Here is a 21048-nt window from a genome sequence, read left to right as displayed (position 1 = left end):
GGTGTCCTTTCATGCTCTTAAAATGAAATCTCTGACCTTATGCTTAACCCTATCTGACTCTTTTCCATCACATCAGCAATCTGATTTTTCCCCAAATCCACAATTTTGATTTGAATGCTCTGAGGGTAATTTTTGACTGAGCTTGCACAGAGTAGAAGTAGGCCAATGTACTCTACTTTTTAGCAAAAATTTTATTTCACTCCCAGCTGTCTTCCCTGTGAATTACATATTAGGCTGTCATTAAGAAGAGATGAACTTTGCTCTGGAAATTTGTAACCCATTATTCCAAGATAAGTGACTTCAGATGGGGGATTGAAGCAACCCCCTCCTCTAGACAACAGAAGGCCAGGCAGTTGTAGCATTCAGTCACTAAAAAATAAACTCTAGTGTCCTGTTATGGCTGGTTGCCTTTGGTTGTCTTTCATGGAGCAACAGGCACTGCTGTGTCAATCTGCTTGGTGCAGACCAATCTTTCACTCCAGCAGGTCATCTTTCCAACACTGTTGGAAACTATTAGTTGTCCTTAACATGTAAACTAGTTTCTGTCTGCTCAAAGAGAGGAATGAACAAGATTGTGTTCATTGTTGCTTTTAAGCAGCTGCTGTTGGTGGAGCTCTGAAGGTGGCAGTCTATGGACTGTGCTCCAGAGCTGCTGCAGGAATACATACAGCTGTGGTGAGAAATAAAACAGGCAAGTGGGGGCGGGGGGGGGAAGCCCAAGCATGTTTCATTTTTGAGTGAGGAATTATGAAGCGTAACTGAATGGCTTTCCCCTTAAAGATTAGATAGCACAGTTGCAGCTACCCTCCCTAGAGATCTGGGAGGGAGGAGAAGCTGTGTCAGACAGATGGCTATAGTAATTGCTTTTCTTTTTCTCCCCCTTGGTAGAAAACCTTGCGAAGCAAAACTGTAAGGCCTAATTCTTCTGCAGTGAAACTGGTCTCTGCTAGGATTTGAACTTATAGCAGTTTAAGAGGAGACCCAAGAGTTGACGAACTGACTTGTTTCATTTTTTTTCCTCTAGTTTCACATCCTTCTTCAGATTTTAATTGTCCTGGCAAATTCAATTAGCTCAAGTAATGAAGAACTGCATGGTATGTGTAAAGATTCAACTTTGGTGACCTATGTAGGGGATTGGCATTGTTTCACATAATACTGTTTGATCAATTAAGCTTTTTTCTTTTTTAAATTTGAGAACCTATGTGTAACTTCCTCTTCAATTAAAAAAAGTTAAAACCACAAGAATAATCACACAGAAGCTAGGAAATGCCTGAGTTAAGGTTGCCAAGATAACCATGTTCCACCCACTTGGCTGGTGTATGTTGTGATAAGATCTTTAGTTGCACGGCTATACAGACTTTTTATCGGAGGACAGGATTGCTCTGAAGTGACCAGGGGTTGTCCAATCTCTTCTGCAGATATTAGCAAGGTGCAATGAAGCAAGACAGTTGTCAAGCTCCTGCGGCTTGTCAGCTTCCTAAAACCTTCCCATTGACTTTTGGGTCCCCGTGTAGTGAATTAAAACATGCCTATCATCAATAAATTTTTCTGAAGTAGTCTATGAACCTGCAGCTGTTAGCTCAGTATCAGTTCATGTCAGCCTAAAGCAGGGTTTTCTCAGCTGTGGCATCTGTCCCACAGGAAAATGATACATCACTTCTGCCCAAGAGGCTGAACACCACTTCCTGCAGGCTTGTGGCTTGCAATACACGGACCAACAAGGCTACAGAGCCTCCTGGGATAAAGTTAGTGGAAGATATGAACAGATTAATGCTCACTGCTCACTAATGCTAGGCAAAATGTCATGGCTCTAAAACAAACCCAGACCTGTGTCTTTTGGTTTGCTTTTAAGAATTTTTTCAAGCTTTTCTTTTAGTCAAAGATTAATTCAGCAGCCCCAGGTAATCATATATTTCCAAGGACTGGGACTTTGACTGTAAGCTCTGTGCTGTGATGGTGTTACAAATTCATCAGTATTGGAGAGTAACTACCTCTAAGCACTATCCTAGAGGAAGGTGCAAGAGGGCAAATGTGACTTTGTGTGCTGTTGGCTACAGCTACTGATGTTTTGTAGCCACGTGATCTGATTTGCCATTTCGGCTCACGAGGCACCTTCCCTTGTTTCCTCAGATTTTCTCAGTCTCCTCCTAATTTCTTCTGCTACAATTTCTTTTCCCAGCATGTCAGTGTGTGAGCTGCACTCACTTACTCAAATGTGTGATTCCTAGTCACCAAATGTATTTTATACCACCTTTCTCGTCATCTGAATGTCTCCTGCTGAGTGTGGGTTTTACAGCAAATCCCACACGGCTCTTCTTGCACAGGCAGGGGATTTGATGAGAATTAACTGGCACTCTGCAGCTCTTGTTTCTATTACTTCATCTTATCCTTACACCACAAAATACTTCTGGTAGAAAAAGGATATTTAGAAACCAGAAACCACGCTATTTTTAGAGCAAGTTAATAAAGCAGCTATATTAAGGGGTGTGTGTGTGGAATTTCTGTTTTGCTCAAGACTAGTTGATATTAATGATGCCTTCATATTGGCGAACATCAAAAGCAAGCTATTGTATGGGCAGGTTTGTTACCCTGGAGGGATGAGCAAGTCTCTCAGAGGCTAGAGATGGTGGCACATTTTCTAGTTCATGTTCCATTTCTTTTGAGCCTCCTTGTGATTGTTTCATCCATTGTAGAAACCTCTGCTCCATTTTTGAAACTGTTTGGCATAAGCTCAGTCCTGGTCACCCAAACCTGAGTGCACCTGTCTACCTGTGGAACTGCACAGTTGTCACAATATCTTTGCATCTTCTGGATGCTGGAATCAACAGTATTTTCTTCAATGGATGCTCCAATGTTTCTCGATTCTGAGAGTCCAAGCTCTGTTTTAATTACTATTTTGATTTTTTTTTTTTTCCTTACTTGTGGGTTGGGGTTTTTTTTGCTGTTTTTTGATTCAGCTATAGTCACCTCTAACCAGCCATTTTTCTTTCTTCTGCCTCCATCTTGCTGCCAAACTGTGGTTTGAAAAGGGCTTATCTATCACTATTATAGTGATTCAGAAACACTTCAAGTAGACTGTCTGAAGGATGCTAGAAGTCTGTGACCCACGATTTGGAGACACTTGTCAGTACCTGTTGAGAGTTATATTCATAGATTACAGGACCTTTTTGTTGCTTGTTCATTGGGTGTAGTATTTATCTGACTCTAAACAGGGCTATCAACATGCTGTTCTTAAGCAGGTAGCAGTGAAATCAGGCTTATGGTGTTCTCTGCTTTCTAATAAATAACCTTCTATATTCAAAATGATTTTGTTTTGCCTTTCCTTTTTTACTCTGCAGTTTCCCCCACAGATCCCATTATGGACATGCATGGGGGAAAGTGCAAAGTAAAAAAGGAAAAACTTAATGGGTTACTGTTATTTTGTTTGCTTTGGGAATGCATACCTGCCTCTTTCAGTTTACTCAAAACCTGGAGTACCGTGTGGCTGTTGGCTGGGATCTCTGTGCTGCCACAATATAGATAATGAATTGGCATAAAACTCACTTTAGGTGGGCTGGGGGAATAGGTAGACACAGCAACTCAGGGTGGCAGGCTATAAACCACCTCCAACTGGGTGGGTCCTCCGACTCCCCTGCTTTGCCTGTGACAGATGCACAAGACAGGTGATGCTGTGCCAGTCCACATGTCCCTCCTATGCACAAAAATGTTGTCAGAAGGGGATAAAACAGACTCTGGCAATCCCGATGTCTAAGGATTAAGGATTTATGGATGTTTGATATAGAGACAAGAAAAAGCTGTGGGAGGAGGGATGGGATTACTGCTGCAGCATGGTACTCAGCTGTGCTGAATAATGTCAGCTGGGGTCAGTAGGATACCTGTGGGGGGATCAGGAGGCTGTTCGGTCCTTCAGTCTCTAAGTGACCATGTGCTGTATTGAAAGCAGAGCCCAGCGAATAGGATTGCTAGTTGTATTTGTAAAGGCATAGAATGGAAATCAGTTCTCTGACCCTAGCTGTTCAGTGGGCTTTCCTTTGAGAAACTGAACATAACTTGCTGAATATGATGTACTGAGTTTAGCTTTACTATCCATTTCAATGGATTCCCACAGACCATAACACTGAGTTATCTCAGGTCTGGGGTGTCTACAGACAGAGAGACTCAGAACAATGTTACTGTTTTAGCCTTTCTGTTGCTCTGTGTAGAAATTTCCAGGCTTTTGTCCTACTTTAAAATCAATTGCAAGGGAGTGCCCTGCTGATGAAAAGGTCCTAATGGCTGTTCCAGTCCTGGAGAATGACTCTCTTTCAGCACCTGCAGAGCAAATATAGTACAGAGAAGAGCATATGCTTGTTGAGTGGAACAGACCAGCCCTGTTCTGGCCTTGTGCAGTCTTTGGTCCCTTTGGCCTGTTTGATAAAGAAGCCTTGTGAAATATAGTCATGAGGGTCATGTTGAGAGAAAGGACATGAGTCTATTTTCTCCAAGCAGATTTCAGAACAATGTCAGCGATACCCTGGAAGATCATCCACCAGCGGCACCCTGTGTAGCACAGGGCACTTTTACAGGTAGTTGTGCATTGATTTTAGCAGTTTTGCTGTAGTGATCAAGGCTGGAGGAAAGAGGGTGTGATGGGGTGGTCCAGACAACCACTGCACTGTGGCTGCTAGGAAGTAGCGTAATGCATCAGAGCACAAGATTAAGTTGCCCTGATGTCAAGGCAGAGATAAGGCAGATCCCACTCTTAATTCCTGCTCTGTGAAGTCTGGAGAGAAAAGCAAACCTTGAGCTGGTGTCAGAATGTATTTGTACCTGGCAGAATGACCACGATCCCTTATCTTACAAGCAACGTCAGTCAGCTGAGAGCAATAGGGCTTTGTAAGGTTTCTTGCCATCCCAAGCAAAGGCAAACTCTCTTGGTTTTGACAGGGTCATATTTGGAGGTTAAGTCATGAGTCTGTGTGTAAGATGCTGTTGCAAAGCTGTGTTGGGATGTAATTTTCATTGTTGCAGTTCTGGTGCCTTGGGGTGGGGAGAAGATATGGTGGTTTTCCTACAAAGGCTGTATCTACCTTCTGATGTGTTGTGATCTCTCCTGCATATTCAGGTTTTGACTGAGAGAATAAGCCACAAATCTAAGTTGTCCCACTATGCTTTTTGAAACAAATTGTTCTCTTCCCTACCTGCAGCCCCCACAAGTTCAGGAGATCTTGAGTCTCACTGGTCTCTTATATATATATACACTGTACCTGACACAGTCAGACTCAGATATTGGACAACTCTTGGGCTCCATTCAGGTGATGAGGAAAGGTAGTATAAAATACATTTAGTGACTAGTAATCACACATTCTAATAAGTGAGGATAGCTCACACACTGACATGCAGGGCTCTTGGGCTATAACTGCGTGGCTCAGCGCTCTGCAGACACCCAGCTGTATTACTTGGAGCAGTATATCTCTGCTCAGAGTGAAAATAAACTAGTCTGTTTCCAAAGCTAAGCCTTAGCTCTGCTATCTCTGTGCAACAGTGTAAATACATGACCATAGCAGCAGATTGAAATTACAGTAAATTCTATGAACATCACTGAAATCACTTTAGCTGTGATTCATTAGTCTGCTCTTCTGGTTGGTCTGAGCCACCTGCAGTGTCAAGAATCAGAGAAGCTGATAGTGGGCTGCATAAACAGGATGGAAATGAAGGTCCAACGTCAAAAACATCACTCATCCGAGTTTGACTTTTCCCTTTTTTAATTCAAAGGGAGGATTTGCGGAATCAGCCCCTTTAAGACTTATTTTTTTTTCAATTGCTTGGAATTATTGCCTTTTGTGCAGCAGCCAAAATCTATGCAACTTCTTTCCATATTATGTGTCACCTTCTGTCTAGGAGAGGACAATGACACAACCTCTTCGGTTACTTTGTCTCAAGGTATTAGTGAAGTGTTTGAAAATGAACAGAAAAGTTCCCAAGTGACATTGTGTCATTTAGAAACCCTAGCTCTGGAAAGGATCAGAGTGGCTGTCTGAAAGCAAGACAGAGATGGTATTTTGGGCAGCAGACTAGGATGCAGGAGAAAGAAGCTAATTTCTGACCTCTCTGACCTCCCTCTCTATTTCTGGACAGCTTGTTTAAAACCAGGTGCACCAAAGTATTTTAGCCAGTTTGAACTGGCAGATATTCCCCAGTAAATGTCGCTGGTCTAGACTGGGGTGAAGAGCGGGGAGAACAATTGGGTGCTTATGTTGCAGAAAAAGATCAAATTAGCAAAATGTGAGATTATAGTTGCTGGTCACTGAATAGATCACACAAAAATTGTGGTGATTTTTCCCCAGCTGCTTGCCAAGTTATTTTTTAACTTTTCAGTGTTTACTTCAAAAGAACAGGCTTTGTTTTCATGAGAAGAAAGCCTCACAGCCCCTTATTTCCTCCTTTTACTATGTATTTGCTTGTAGCGGAAAAAGCACCAGCAAAGGAAACTGTTCTGGATTGGTTGGTTACACAAAGTCCTCAAGCAGAGACCAAGGAGGTCAGGGTGGAACATGGCACTGTATCTGAAATAGACTTTACTGTTTCAAAGCCTGAAAAGCTGCTTTATGTGGGAGGCCAAATGCAGTGGCTTAATATGGAACATGAAGTAGTAAGGAGCAGGCTGTCAGCTTGAGCAAACCTGTGACAAGCTCTGGCAAATCTACTGGAGCTGGTTTATGAAAAGCTGTCTCTGAAATCACAAGGCGATAGATAAAGTAAGTAGGCTGAAGATGAGACTCTGTAAGTATCATAAACTTCTCCATGATAGTCATATAACACCTGAATGAATAGTCAAGCCAGCCTCTTTTCCTTTGAGTGTCATCTTTGTTTTGCTGGGTTCTTAAAGGATGGAAAAATTGTCATTAAGGTTTTATTAACTCATTGAAGATTTCTGTTTTCACTTGCACAGATGAAATCATGCAGCAGGAGATACGGCCGCTGGTTGCAGTGGATATAATAGAGCAGCTCCACAGGCAATTTGCTATCTTGTCAGGTAAGAAGTTGCTGGTAATCACTCTCCCGGATTCTCTTGGAAACGTATGGGAATCTGTCATGCTGACTGTCACCCTTCAGCTCTGTACAGCAGTTGCAGTAGTGTTTTTATATTGTTAATGAAAAGTGCTGTTACAATCAGACATTCACAGTGTATGGAACTGATAAATGCCAATTTGCTGTGCTTGTTTTTCTTAAAGCAAGTTAAATTTCCATGCTCTCCACAATGCGTGTGTGTGTGTGTGTGAACAGATTTAGATGGTAAGAAATTAAACAAATCTTTCTGTACATATCTTGGCACAATGTCCAAGCATCTTGTTTGTGGGAAAAGATTTTTGGTCTATCAGGGAGTTATTCATTACCTTCCTTCTCTTCCTCATTTCCCTTTGTTTTAGAAGTGATTCATTTCTAAAGTGTAAGGTTCTAATCTTTTAAAGATTTGGTTATTACATATTCCTTTGTTTGCCTGAAGTTTGCAATCACACAAAGTGATGTAGTTCCTGCCCCGAATAAATAGCTGATATTGAAATATTTGCCAAATTATTTAATACACTTATTTCAGATACTGTAGAAGAGAAATCCTTATCTAGGTCCTAAAATGGCCTCTGCTGCTGACTGTATGGCCTCTGGCAACTCCTTTTGTCTGTTTCTGCCTGTTCTGCAAATAAGGGAATTAAGAATTTGCTTTCCATCTTCCCCATAGACACAAAGTGAAGTATCATAAATATGCAAAAAATACTGAGATAGTCATAATAAGGTACTCTTGGACAGCCTGTTCCTCTCTGCTTCTTGGAGAGGAACACTGGGTACACAGTGCAGAGAGTACACAGACCCAGCTCTGCAAATGATCAACTCAGCCGGCCCAATCCTTGCTGCATCTTCACATTTTTAAGTACACTCCAAGCTGCCAAATGAAATCCAAATCTTAAGTTACTCAGAATTCTTTATGGAGCTCTGAGTATTAAAACTTGATTTTGGAGGTTTCTAGGTAGCATCTTGTGGCAGTTTCATAAGCTCAATAACTACTGTTTTGCATTTGTCAGACGGTATTGACTGAGCAGAGGTGGAACCAGCTGCCTTCTCATCTGCAGCAAACCATCTCCGGGTCACATCTTCCTAGAATTCCTAATAAACACAAACGTCCATGCAGAACAGTGTCAGCAACTGCATAAAATCGCTCAAACCTTTTGCATCCCACCGTTGTGCTCAGTGCAGGGTAACTAGGCAATGCTAGTATAGCATCTGTCCTAAGACAATTTTTGTGGGGTAATGTTGCAACATTCTCCTTTGGCTGTCCAGGCATTTGCCTGCATACCATGTGCTTACTCTCTGCTGTGCCAAACTGGAGAAGATAGTGAGTAACTTGGTAATATTGTTAAGTGCTCCACACCTGACTGCCAGATATTTCAATGCACAGATGCCACAACAAGGTCTCAGAAGCATTAGGTGGTCAGGGAGAGCTGGGCACCCCTTTCTCGTAAGGTGCTAGCTGCCTAACAGAAAAAATAATGACTGATGGGTGGGAGTTGACAGTCTTGTAATCTGTGGGCTGTTGTGAAGTTTGAAACCAATCCTCACTTAAAGAACTGCTTCAGGAATGCTACTTAGATCCCTTTTATTAGTGCTAAAATGGCTTTAAAATATTCTTAAATACAAGGAAGGGAACAGGGAATCTAATCACTGTTCAGCTTTTGGGTCTAGATGTTAACTTCAGTCAGATCATAATTGGGATAGTTGTCTGCTCTTTGTAAGCAAGAAAACACTTATCAGCCAGTCTCTCCAGAATGCCCCACTTGCTTTTTCCTTTCACCAGGTAGGCAGAGCTGCTGAAACTAGTATTGTTTTCAAGGCCTTTGGTTTAACTGATACACGAATGCCTGAAAACACATCAGTGTAAAGAGCATCATGCATGTTGAGAATTCAGTGCCTCATGTGCAATGCCTATGCGGTAAAATGTGGAGGACTGCTTTTCTTAAACCCCATTACCTTGCAACATTTGAGACCATTAATAAAAGCTATATATGGCATGTAATGAGCAACTTGTAGAAAGTGGTTTACTAAACAGGAAGAAAAACCTATTCCAGTTCCAGCTAGAACATTAAACATGGCACGGAAATGTGAAGGGTAAATATTAAAAAGCATTTTCATATTTCTTTATGGACTCATCATTTCAGCAGTGTCTGTATTCTCACCTGCTATTTTAGCAAATTCAACTCTTCACATTTGATCTAATTCTTTTATTCTTGGAAGCAATGAGAAAGATGTTTAAATAAGACTATTTAAACCTAAGATGCTTAAAGACTTTGGAAATAACTCTTCATAGAAGGCAGGGCTGAGGGGTTTCTTTGTTAGGGATTGGCAAATAACTGGTTCATCAGCATACAAGTACTAATGACAGATACCAAAAGTAAGTAAAAAAGGTGTCTTTTAAATAACAAATGCCATTTGAAGAATTTTCAGGCTTATCTAAAATCTTCTTGGTACAGTCCAGAAATAATATCCTAATAAGAAACAGGGCAGTATAGTTCATAGTTTCTAAGTTGATTTCAGTCTGAAGTTTGCAGCTAAGTTTGGAAACCTGGGTGCCTCTGCTCTGAAATCCCCATGGCAGCCTGCGAAGAAGATCATGAACATAAAATCATCTACTCAGAGGTCCCTTTAGCCCAGTATCTTATTCTGTTGGTGACCACTGGTAGGTCATAGGTAAAATATAAAAAGAGGAATCTCCCTTACTGTTCCTTTATTGCCTTCTGCAAACTGAGGTTTAGGTATAAGCCAGAAATTACTATACTTTTCAAAAATGCATTTCTCTAAATAAGTGTAACTTTCTTTTTCCTCTAGCAAAAGATTGTTTTCTTCATCCAGTGAAAACAGATCTGGGCGCTCTCCTGCCTCATGTCACTTATTAAAGTAATTCACACATAAATGACTTTGATTTTTTTTTTTTTTTTTTTTTTTTTTTTTTTTGCCAGGCGGCTCTGCAGCTTTTCCTTAAAGCATGCTGCTTTTCATTAGGCACATGCAACCACAATTATTTTGGTGCTTCAGTGCTTGCCTACATGGAGGCTGGAAATCTCCTGATACTTAGCCTATTTCCTGGTTTTCCATGCTGACGCATTCCAGCTCAGTAACCACTATCTGAAAAAAACCCCTCTTGTTCTTTGGCCCCATCACTGTGGGCAGTAAAAGACATTCCCAACTTACTTGTAGAGTGTTTCGGGCATATAATATGTTTTTCTGAACAACATAATAAAAATTATATATGCTGATTTATACTCATTGGAGTTATTTTTTTCACTCTGTAGGCTGCGGCCTCCAGAGGGCAGCTAGCCACCTCCTCCATCCATGCACACACAGAGTTCACAGGATGTTAGCAGTAAGCCTGGTTTGTGCTACTCCACAGCCTCTAGCTTTGTCGAGTTCTCCTGTTGAGTCCTGTGTACCCCAAATCCATTTGTCCAATGGTAATGCAAGTAACTGGTTGACTGTTGCAGAGTTTGTTATAAATGAATATTTATTTGGTTAATATCAGCTTTTTATTAACAGCTGGCAGCTGAGGCAGATGTAGTGAAACCATAATATTCCCTTGCAGTAAAGTAGAAAAGAAAGAGCAGAATGATTGACGTCAAAGACTCTTTGTTTTCTCTGGACATGACTCATTAGAAACACTTTCCTCTACTATTGCTGTGTACGAACTTCTTAGAAGAGGATCTGACTGTCTTGCAGTCTCTGAGCAGATGGTAGGAATTATGTAACAAGCCTAATGAGTTTGGTGTTTAATTGTGTCAGGGTCTAGTTACAATGAATGTTTTAGATACTAATAGGCTCCTGTTTGTCCTGGCCCTCTAGCTACCAGACTAACCAAGACTGTACTGTCCATGCCAAGAACAGGGAAACTCTCCAGAGCCTTCCCTGGTCTGCTGTGGTTATGGAAAAGGCTGCGGTGTAATGTGACAATGTCCTTAATTATATAGTTCTACTTTGGTCATCTCTTTTTCCATGCGCTGATGTAGCGCTGCTTAGCTTGTGAGATCTGCTGGGAGTACTGGTTCTTGTGGTTAAGTTCTGGTTTTGAAACCACTACTGCCTCTTTCCTTTCCCTGAAACCGAACTTCCAACTATGGGACTACAGCTGTGACAACACAGGAGTGCACAGCTATGTGTGTTTCCTGTAGCTGTTAAGGGAACTAGACAACAAAGTTGGGTAGTACTGCAAACCTAGCTATTCTAACATATGCCAGTTCCTACTGAAGAATGGAAAACCACTGGTAAAATACTGATCCTGTCCTGCTGACAGACTAATAACCTGCTGTACCAACCTGCTCTTGGAACTACTACTACCCCCTCCCTTTTTATCTGCAACTTCACAACCTGTTCTTATCTGTAATTAACTCTGTCAAAGAGCCCAATCTGCCATTTGCAGCAATAATGGATCCCCTTACTAAATCACGAATTTATTAGACAAACTGTCACGAAGCGTATTACCAGAGATTCATTTTCTTTGTGTTCTGCTCCTGTTAAGTCAATGGACTTCGGTGGATGGGAGACTAGATCTGAAAATGGTAACTGACTGCAAAGCCAGTTTATTTAATTTCCAAAGCCTGGAGGGTATTTGGCCATCTGCTTCCTGTTTAAACTGAGCCTTTTGGAAAACCTGGCCTGACTTTGCCAAAAGGCCAGTTTGGAGCTCATGTAAAAATCTAGACCCAGGAAGCATGATTCAACTTTAATGAGAAATTCAGCATTCACAACTCTTAATCAACATGGAAAACTGAAACAACAGAGCATGGAAAAAGCAAAACCTGACCAAGGCAGTGACTTCAGCTAAGATATCGCTGAATTCTTCAGCTGTCTGACCCAGGAGATAGATTGTACTCAGGTCTGCTCTGACTAAGGGAGCTCTCTGCATGTGGGCAGACCCAAGCAGCTAGCCTGCACGTGTCAGCAAAATTTGAAAGAAAACTTTCCAATACTAACTGATGAGTTGGTGTCTGTGGCAGGCTGGGGAGGTATGCACTGTAAAGTTGCAGACAAAGGTTTGGAATGTCTCCTGCCCATACCCTATTTGTTGGTTGTTTTGTTGGTTGGGGTTTTTTTGGGTTTTTTTTTTTTTCCCCCCCAAGGGATTCAGCATATTTGGTAAGCTCTAATTAGATGTTACTTTATGAATCCTGCTATTGGTGTTACAAGAAAAGCTGCTGGCTATGGTATAGGACTTCAGTGCAGCCCCTGATTTTGTCTAAACCATGAATATTTTTGGTCCCTGGACAGGAGGCATAGGTGGGCTAGAACTGGGGAGCGGGAGATTTCCCGGGATCCCCATCGTGTCCAGGAAGTTGGCCTGCAGTTGTGATTGCTTGCTGCTTTTACATCAGTCATACCAACATGCAACTTCAGCTGTGTGAGCTCTCAGAATTCAGGACTCACACCTCATTTGTCAATCACACCCTTTACACTGCAAAGCAAAATTAAATTTTCTCTGCTGCCATATCCCGTTCTCCCCCATGCATATTCCTTCCCTGAAAACTTCAGTTGTTTTGTTTCCACAGCTGAATTCTGGCCCCATCTTCACTGCAACAGCTAGCCAGGCTGCATTGGCAGCTGGAAAGCCTATCTAATAGGAGCAACTATGAATACTGCTTAGTGTCCTGGTACTTGGAGAATTGGTGCGCATAAGAGTGAGCGATGGTCCCATTACCATGCCTTATACTACTACCCTGATGCAGCTTGTGCTACACCTCTTCTACTTTTCTTTCCCTTGCACTTCACTCTGCAGTTCTGTCCTGTCACCCACATTCTTCCTGTCCCTTTGTTCTTGGGCCACAAGACAGGAGGAAAAGTTGAGGAAGAAGCTAGGGTGGAAAATAAGGAAAGTGCCCAGGAAGAGGAGGAAAGGGATGCTGTCATTCCAAGTGGCAAAGCAGGCAGAAGGTCAAGGTGACTGTAATCTTTTCCTCTTAAGTCTTGCCTTTTTTCAGGCAGTCCAGCCTTCTGCTCCTCCAACTCTGATGTTGTCTGTCTTGTTTGTGCTCCAAGTTGTTGAGTTTGATGCACCTGTGTGTGACTCTGAATGCAAATGATTTAACTGCTTGCTGATAATTTACCTCTGATCACACATCAAGATCTTTAGTCAGAATGCCCTTCCCCAAGCAGCAGTGGGTCCATACCTTTGACACAATGAGTTTGGGTTGGATGCAAGGCAGGTTGCTATCTGCAGAGGTAGAGAGCAGAAAGGAGATGGACCTCTTGAAGGAAATGGATGGAGCTGATTCAGGCTGGCAGCATGTGTTGTGTTTGTGGGATGCTGTCTGGGATGGGAGCTCAGGTCTGCATCAGGAGATGGTAGAGAGAATCTGGTTGAGTTTCCTCTGCAGGCAAAACGCTAGGGCTAGCTGTGACAGAGCAGCCTGGGGTCTGACTGAGGAGCAGTGACCCATGGGAGAATGCCAGTGGGATGGCCTGGCTCCCCTAAGGCAGGGTCAGGAGTGAGCCTCATGTTAGTTCAGCCAGAGGATAGCCCTGAACCTCCAACTCTAGTGGTTGCTGCTTGCAACAGTCCCTGCAACCAGCTGCTCTTTCCCTGGCCTGGCAGCAGCGTTTGGAGCTGCCAGAAGGTGTTGGAGGTAGCTGGGTTGGTTGAAGGGTGCTGCAGAGTGGCATCTAATGGCGCCTGGAGGAGCTGCAAGTCAGCGAGACCGAGACCTGTGCATTGCGTGAAGACAGCTGCCAGGCATGGCCATGCTCCTGATACCTATTTTTCAGTGTATCTTTGTCCTTCTGACTGCACTAAACTCAAGTTATTGCTCACTTCTCCCATGGGGCTCTTTAGCTCAGCTCATGCCTCATGTTGCTCTGGCTTTTCGTCAAGCTCCTTTGCTCCTGGCGGTCCTTGGGCCCCCTTACCTTGCTGCACAGACACTGCTGAAGAAAGCAGACGTGTTTCATGTAGCTGTATGTAATCCTCTTAGTTTTGTGCTGTGTTCATGTGGCTTGCTCTTTTCTGTCTCCTTCTTCCTGCTCTCACTTTCTACTTAAAAACGTCTTTTTTTTTTCTTTTTTTTTTTTTTTTTCCCCCCTTTGAGGACTGTTTCTTTTTTTTTTTTTGGCCTTCTGTAGAGCTGCTGGAGGTTGTTCTGACCCTGTTTGCCTTACCTGTGATGGATTGTAAAATCTTCTGTTCAGCAATTGGACTCTTTTCACAAGTGATGCCCAGGAGTGTGGGGCTTATGCACAGTCCCAATGAGTGCAAGGATTGTATACAGAGAGTCCTTGGGGCCAAATTCCATGCAGTTAGTCCTTATGGCTGTGGAACTGACTGAAGACTGTCCCTGTTGGTTTTTAATTTGTGCTTTCTGCCCTTCCAAGACATTGAGTAACCAGTTAAAGTATTTCAAGGACTGGAAGAAATCTAGTGGCAACTCCCTAGAAACCAAGGTTGAAGGCCCAGAAAAAAAGGGTTGCAGCTTGTCAATTCACATTCTGCAGAAATTTGCATACTGCAGCAAATCTTGGCTTAGTGTCAGGAAAAAAAATGGCATTAACGTTTAGATGTATAGAACTGCTCTCTCATCCAGAGGAGAGGGTTTTCCAGACACCCTTAATATGTAAGGAGCTTCCCTTATATCCCTTAACATCCACTCATTTTACCTTGCTAGATATACAGATAAATGGATATGGATTGTTTTCCCTTGTAACTCAACTACTGCTCAAGTTTCAGATATGGGCAGGAACAGCCCATTCCTAACATATTTGTGTTATTACTTGTCACCTAACACTTCAGATATTCCTGCTCTCTCTTTGTCATAGTACTGAACAATTTCTGATCACAAAACTCCCTCAAGCTTCACGCTAATTTCATGGTATGGCAGGAACTGAGGGTTTCCTCATTTATTTCCCTGTCTGAAATATAGCTGTATTCAAGAACCTTCTGAGCGTTCTTTTGTTTTGGTTGCAGCAGGAAGTGCTACCTTCACCTTGGAGAATGAGATGGAGCCTAAGAGCTGCTAAGGGTGTGTGGCCTAGTCAAAGGCAAGCAGCTCCTGGCTCTTAGCTGAATGCTCAGTCTGAGGCTGCTCCTAAGTGTCCTTCTAGATTTGTTGCCAGTGGTGAAGGGAAGAAGTCAGTGTTCAGTCTGTTTACATTCATTCCTTGGATGGCTTTTTATAGGAGAAGATCCTGTGACAAAAATACACACCCACATACATACAGTGAGTGTGTCATCAGCCTGCCTCATCTAGCTTGGGGAAAAGAGGCCAGAGGAAGAGGAGCACATGTATGAATGTGGGTGCAAGAGAAAGTGAAGATAAAAGGGACACAAAGAGACCCTGGTCAGCAGGAGCATTAGAAGTGGCATGTGAAACTTGTAGTTTAAACAAATCTGGAGTATAACTACAGGTAAACTATCAGGTGTTGAAAGAGGGGATCCAGGGGAATCTTTATCTTATCCTCCAGGGGAAAATATTGCTGCTTTAAACCAAAATATTCCAGGTTACTACACCTCCCCCATTTAGAGTATCTTCACATATCTGAAATACATGAGTGGGAAAGCGTCGTGTCCAGGAACCACGTAAATGCCTACAAGACACCATCTATGAAATACCTTGGCATACATGGAACTCTGAAAGAAGAGACCGAGCAGACAAGCCATTTCATTTTCCTGGCCATTACAGTTTGTGTCCAGAAGATGTCACTAAGAATCTGTAACAAACCACCCTAACTGGGTACCTGCTCGTTTGGAGTTCTTGGTCTCTAGAGTGCAGCAAACAGTCTGGGGAAAGCCTGACTAAATTTGCATGACAACATATTCTGTGTCACTGCTGACTGCAGATAGTGCAGCTAGAGTGCCCTGAGATCAAGCTGCCATGCATCAGCATTTGGCCTTATCCCAAGGCCGATGTGGAGGTCAATGTGGAGGCTGTGGCTCTGCTCAGCATTTGAAATCCAGTTCAGTGCAGTGTGAATGATAGTATTCCTTCTTTGCATTTTGGCTGAAAGCCTTTTGAATTGCTGTAGGCCAAATCTCTGTATTCACTCTGTAGGGTGAGTTTAGTGGATGATCTAACACAGCTGAGTCATTTTCAGATGTAATTAAAGCAATAATCAACCTTCAGAAAGGAAAATAGAGGCTAAGGGTAGTGTCCTGACAAAGCCAGCACATCGCCAGATGTCAAGAAGGAAAAGGGTTTCCTTGTTCAAAATTCTTGTTTTCTAGAGCTCTGACATTTACTTTATGCAAACATTGTGTTCCTCAATGTCCCAACTTTCCACGGCTGGACAGCACAGAAGGGACCTTAAATAATCTAACTGAGTCTGGGAGGGTTGGGCAGAGGCAGGATCAGGACTAGCAAGGCACTGACCACTCTACACAGAAATAGCTAGGAATTACTGGAGCACCTCTTTGCAATGACCACCAAAACAGGAGCAGGAGCAACTGGTTTGTGGTATCAGCTGTGGTCATCAGCAGGGAAAGGTAATGGTCTATTGGAGCAGCCTGGAAACAAGGTTTATTTATGGGGATTTAGCGGGTACTTTCAAGGAATGGGAACTCATAATTTTTCCCTGAGTCTCCGTTTCCTCCAATGCTCCTAATGGGGTAATTTATTGGATATTTTCCTTGAGGAAAGTAATTTTCTGTCTCCCTCTTACAGCTTCCCTTTCACTAAGGGGAATCCCAGACCATGGCTATTCCTTGGACAAGAATCTTCTGTGGGTGATAAATGACTAGGAAAACTCTGCGTGCTGCAGGACTAGGCATTGTATTGATAGAGAATTCCTCAGCCTGGTGCAAAAAATAGGCTTACATAGAGATTGCAGAGGAAGGAGAAAGACTCAGGGAAAAGCATGTCCTTAATGCCCTATCTAAGCAGCACTTAAGCAATAAAGTACCTGTAACAAAAGCTTTATTTCATCATGTTCCTTTATGTGTTACTGCCTCATTAGTCTTCTCTTGGCTCTGAGTCCAAATTGGTGAGAAAACTCCTGTTAACTTTTGTGTGTTTGAGCGATGGCCAGATTTATTAGCAGAACCAAGTTACAATTAGTTCTGCAAGTAAACAGGGTTTGTGCTGTGTACTACAACATCTCATAGAGCTGAGCATTGTGTCAGGAGACCTGTAAAGGCTGCTCGGTTATGAGGGACGAGGCTCCATGCTTCCTATTGCTCCACCAGAGTTTGAATACTGCTGTTTGGATCAGGGAGTCCCTCAGGTAGGCACTCTTCTTGACCTTGCTGCTTATGAGCTTCCTGTCCTATTTAATGGAAGTTTGATGCAAATAAACAAGACAAGAGCAAAACTCATTGATTAAGTACTCCATGGACTTTGAGCGGTTTTTTTGTTAAAGAAAGACCTAAGACTGGATTGGACCTAGGCCTGTGTCATGGGTTATATGTGTGTATTCAAAGCTTGTATGCTCTGTTACTTCATTTCCTTTAACATCTAGAAGGAATTAGAGAGTGCTGTACCTATACATAGGGAAATGTTGTAATATTGTCACAAGAAATTACTTGGAAATGGGAAACAAAGAACCAAAGAAAGGGCTTAATCAGAACTATGCAGAAGGCTCATGAAAAAACTAAGAATAAACAACAGAGGCTAGAATCTCAGCTGGAGTAAACTGAGGTAATGAAACTACAGTGAGTTATAATATCAAATGGGAAGCTAATCACATGTGCACTGGATCTGGGTGCTTTTCAATGAGGGATATGCCAGTGTTTCCCGTTTGAGTACTGACCACTCTGTTCAAAGGCATAAAATCACCCTCTAATCTTTACAACCTTTCTTTTGCAGGAGGAAGAGGGAAGGATGGGGCACCCATTATAACTTTTCCAGAATTTGCAGGATTCAGTGACATACCTGATGAAGATTTTCTGAATGTGGTCACATATCTAACCAGCATTCCCAGGTGAGGCTAAGAACAAATGTCTGGTGATTTCCTAGAGAGCTTTGCTTCCTCAGTGGTTCACTGCTTTTAGTGATGCTACCAGGATGTACCAGTGACTCTGCATCCAGTATGAAACTTTCCCAGGTACAGAAGGCTCTAGGAGCCACTTTCCTCATTTGCATGGGAAAGGAAGCTTCACCTAGGTCAGGTTTTCTGTTCAGGGCTTGAACTGGGTGAGAGGGGGTGTAGATCTGAAGAGCAGTAGTAAAGATAGCAGATCTAAAAGGAGCTAAGAGGGCCCATTTGTGAAAACTCTCAGGGACACTGGATGTAACAAGGTAAGGGTTGCATCTGGAAGGAGCCAAACTTACATAGGTCCTGTTACTGCTTATTCTCTGAGTGCATCTTTCTGTGCAAGCTTTCTCTTTTCTGAGAAAGCAAGCTAGGTGCCCTGTTGACAGAATTCTGGCAAGCACCACGTGCTTGCTGATGCTTCGTTCATTAGGAGATTGCTCCACAGCTAGGATGTTTTTCTTGCTGTTTGCCTGCAGCTGTGTGAGGGTAGTGAAACAAACTCACTTCCACTGCTCTGAGGAAGTGTGCTAAGGCATGGCTGCTGAATTACTTTTTGTTTATCCAAAAAGAGAGCTTAATATTTTTTCAGTCCCCCGATTCTGTCTCTGGACCATGGTTGTTTGTGCTAGTTAGAAGCACAGCAGGGATTTATTATTTCCTGTGGTCTTGGGTATAAAGGTGCTTAGAGGATGATGAGGGGAAAACGTGCCTCCTTCAAGTTTGAGTAAGAAGTTTTCCAGCTCCACCTACATGTATTCCCCATACTGAGTTGCCAAAGCAAGCTGAGAGAAACCACACACTGTGAACTTAACGGCTTCATTGTTTCACTCTGCTCTGTAGGGCTTTTGTTCTGCCAGGAGAAACTCTGTCTTATGAATTTCTTCACTAGCTTCAGGACTGGGAGGATGACGAGCTTCAGGGTTAATAAAACAGCAATAGTAGCTGAGAAAAACACAAAACTAGTTTTCCAGTTCTTTGTATTTGGTATACTGGTGGGTGATTCCCAGTAATGTTGTCACATGTTGGGGAACTAGCATGTTACATTGTCAACATGATAGACAGAAATGCCTTATGCTTCTTCAGCCTGTGTGAAAGCCATAAGTACAGATGGGTTCAAAAGAAATTAGCCAAATTCATGAAGGATAGCTCTGTCAATAGCAGCTGAACACTGGCTCAGATGAAAACTCTGGCTGAAGAAATCCATATATTCCTTAATACTGGGACTTGGGAGAACACCAAGAGAAAGATTGTCCTTCTCACTTTCCTTCTGCTTTTGCCTCAGTATCCAATACCTACCAACACTGGAGACAGGGTATTGGGCTAGATGGACCTGTGCTCTGATTCAGTTTATCAGTTTTGTGTTTTCTCTTCCCCCAAGGAATCACAGAACAATGTGCAAAGAATGATGAATTAAGTTTCAAAACTTTGTAAGTCAGGAGAGCTGCAATATGCCTATTTTACAGATGATGAGATACGTGTAAGTAACATCTTACACTACAGACAGGCTCACCAAAACTTGTGTTGAGTAAGTGACTATTAAGTTTGATTTAAATGATCTGTTCAAGGTCAGTGACAGGCTGGGGTTTGAACCTATATTTTCTGCATACCAGCACATTGGTTTGACTCTTACGTTCAATCATAGATCGCGCTGTAGGGATGTCAGTTTTCCAGGGAGTTTGCTAGTCTTTATTGCAGTGCTTTTAGAAAGATTGACCACATTTCTTGAGTCGCTGTTTGAAACTTGTCACCCTTTAGGTAGGTGGTGAGGGACAAAGGTATTAGTTTAGAAGAGGAAGAACCTGAGCAGCAAGCTTTGGTTGTGTGATTTATGACATAATTATATGAAGTACAATCTTAATGTGACATAAGTAGTGGACCTGTTTGGGTGCAGCAGAGTCTTGTTAATCTGCAGTTGGCTGGTCCATGCACAGAGAGTCTCTGTCATACCTCTCAGCAAGCAGTAAAGGGACTGCATTTGTTACTTTCATTAGCACTACTGTACTGCATACGACTGTGTGTATTATGACAGTGTTCCTGTACATGTTGTTTCACTGCTAGTAGTTCACCTTTAATTCCCAAGGAAGCTGTGCAGGTATCAAACAAAGTGACTAAGAGAAGAGAACAGTCTCTAACTCTTGTGGAGTTACAAAGGGTATGGCCATGAATCAGGCAAGATGAAGTATAGTTTGAAAACCAGTTCACCCTGTTTATCATAGAAAGCACTTCTGTACAATAAGGTTCATGCTAGTTGTGGAGATGAGATCTGTGATCACAGATTATATCATTCAGTGAGTTAGTAACTTTCTAAGTCCCTCTGGAATGATTGATCTTATGTGCCCATGTGACAAAATATTGAAAAGATAGACAGCAAATGTTGTTATTCAGATCCATAGGCATGCACTTTTCTTTGCTGTTGCTGAACAAATTTGCTTTACCATCTGTGGCATACCACAGTATTTTGGGGTGGGCTGTAAGTAAACCTTGCACTTCTGGGCTTTAATACATTAACTACTCTCCAGGATGGAAGATCAGCCCAGTCAGAGTTTTGTAATCTGATTAATTTTCCCTCTGGCTCAACACCTGCTTGTGAGAGTGCTCCACCAAAGGTTCTACGTACATACATGTCCACAAACATTGAGTAACATGGTGTATGCACATGCATACCTCTGTGCATGCACACTTACAATAGATAGCTCCAGAAAGCCCTTTTTTACTTGCTTTATTCCATGGCCAGAATTCCCTTCTCTTCCAATGGACATGGATCAACTACTTTGATAAACAGGTGCCCTTCTCTCCTTCCAAAAGAAGTGAGAAAATCCAACATCTGGCCTCCTCAAATCAGTGTTCAAGGGCTAACCTGAATTCAGAGCTGGGGGTGGAACAGCTCTGCTGATTGCACACATTTCATTCAGGGAAAGGGAACCTCTCTGCCAGACATCTGTAGATCTAGGCAAATATGCCAGAATTTAATTTGGAGGTTAGCTTGATGTTTGTCTGCTGTGCAGGATTGTCTTCAAATCCCCCTTTTCAGAGAACTGGAGAAACCCCAATGCATTTCCATAATGAGGGTAGAGGTAT

At 42.5% G+C, this 21048-nt stretch overlaps 1 protein-coding gene across 16 annotated transcripts in view; it reads left to right on the top strand.

Moving 5' to 3' along the window:
* The window catches only part of MCF2L2 (MCF.2 cell line derived transforming sequence-like 2), a 188637-nt gene that overhangs the window by 35268 nt on the left and 132321 nt on the right, over positions 1-21048 (top strand). For 15 of the 16 annotated variants that reach the window (XM_030027109.1, XM_030027096.1, XM_030027094.1 and 12 more), the window contains exons 2-3: positions 6932-7015; positions 17802-17916. In XM_030027109.1, the coding sequence (XP_029882969.1) occupies positions 6932-7015; positions 17802-17916 (199 nt within the window). Of the gene's footprint in view, positions 1-6511; positions 6738-6931; positions 7016-17801; positions 17917-21048 lie in introns of those variants that run through there. The other variant, XM_030027101.2, reaches the window with a different exon arrangement.

Source organism: Aquila chrysaetos, chromosome 10 (assembly GCF_900496995.4).
Source record: "Aquila chrysaetos chrysaetos chromosome 10, bAquChr1.4, whole genome shotgun sequence".
NCBI classification, from domain to species: domain Eukaryota; kingdom Metazoa; phylum Chordata; class Aves; order Accipitriformes; family Accipitridae; genus Aquila; species Aquila chrysaetos.
The sequence above is the reverse complement of the archived record's forward strand: the minus strand, read 5'-3'. Positions and strand labels throughout refer to the sequence as shown.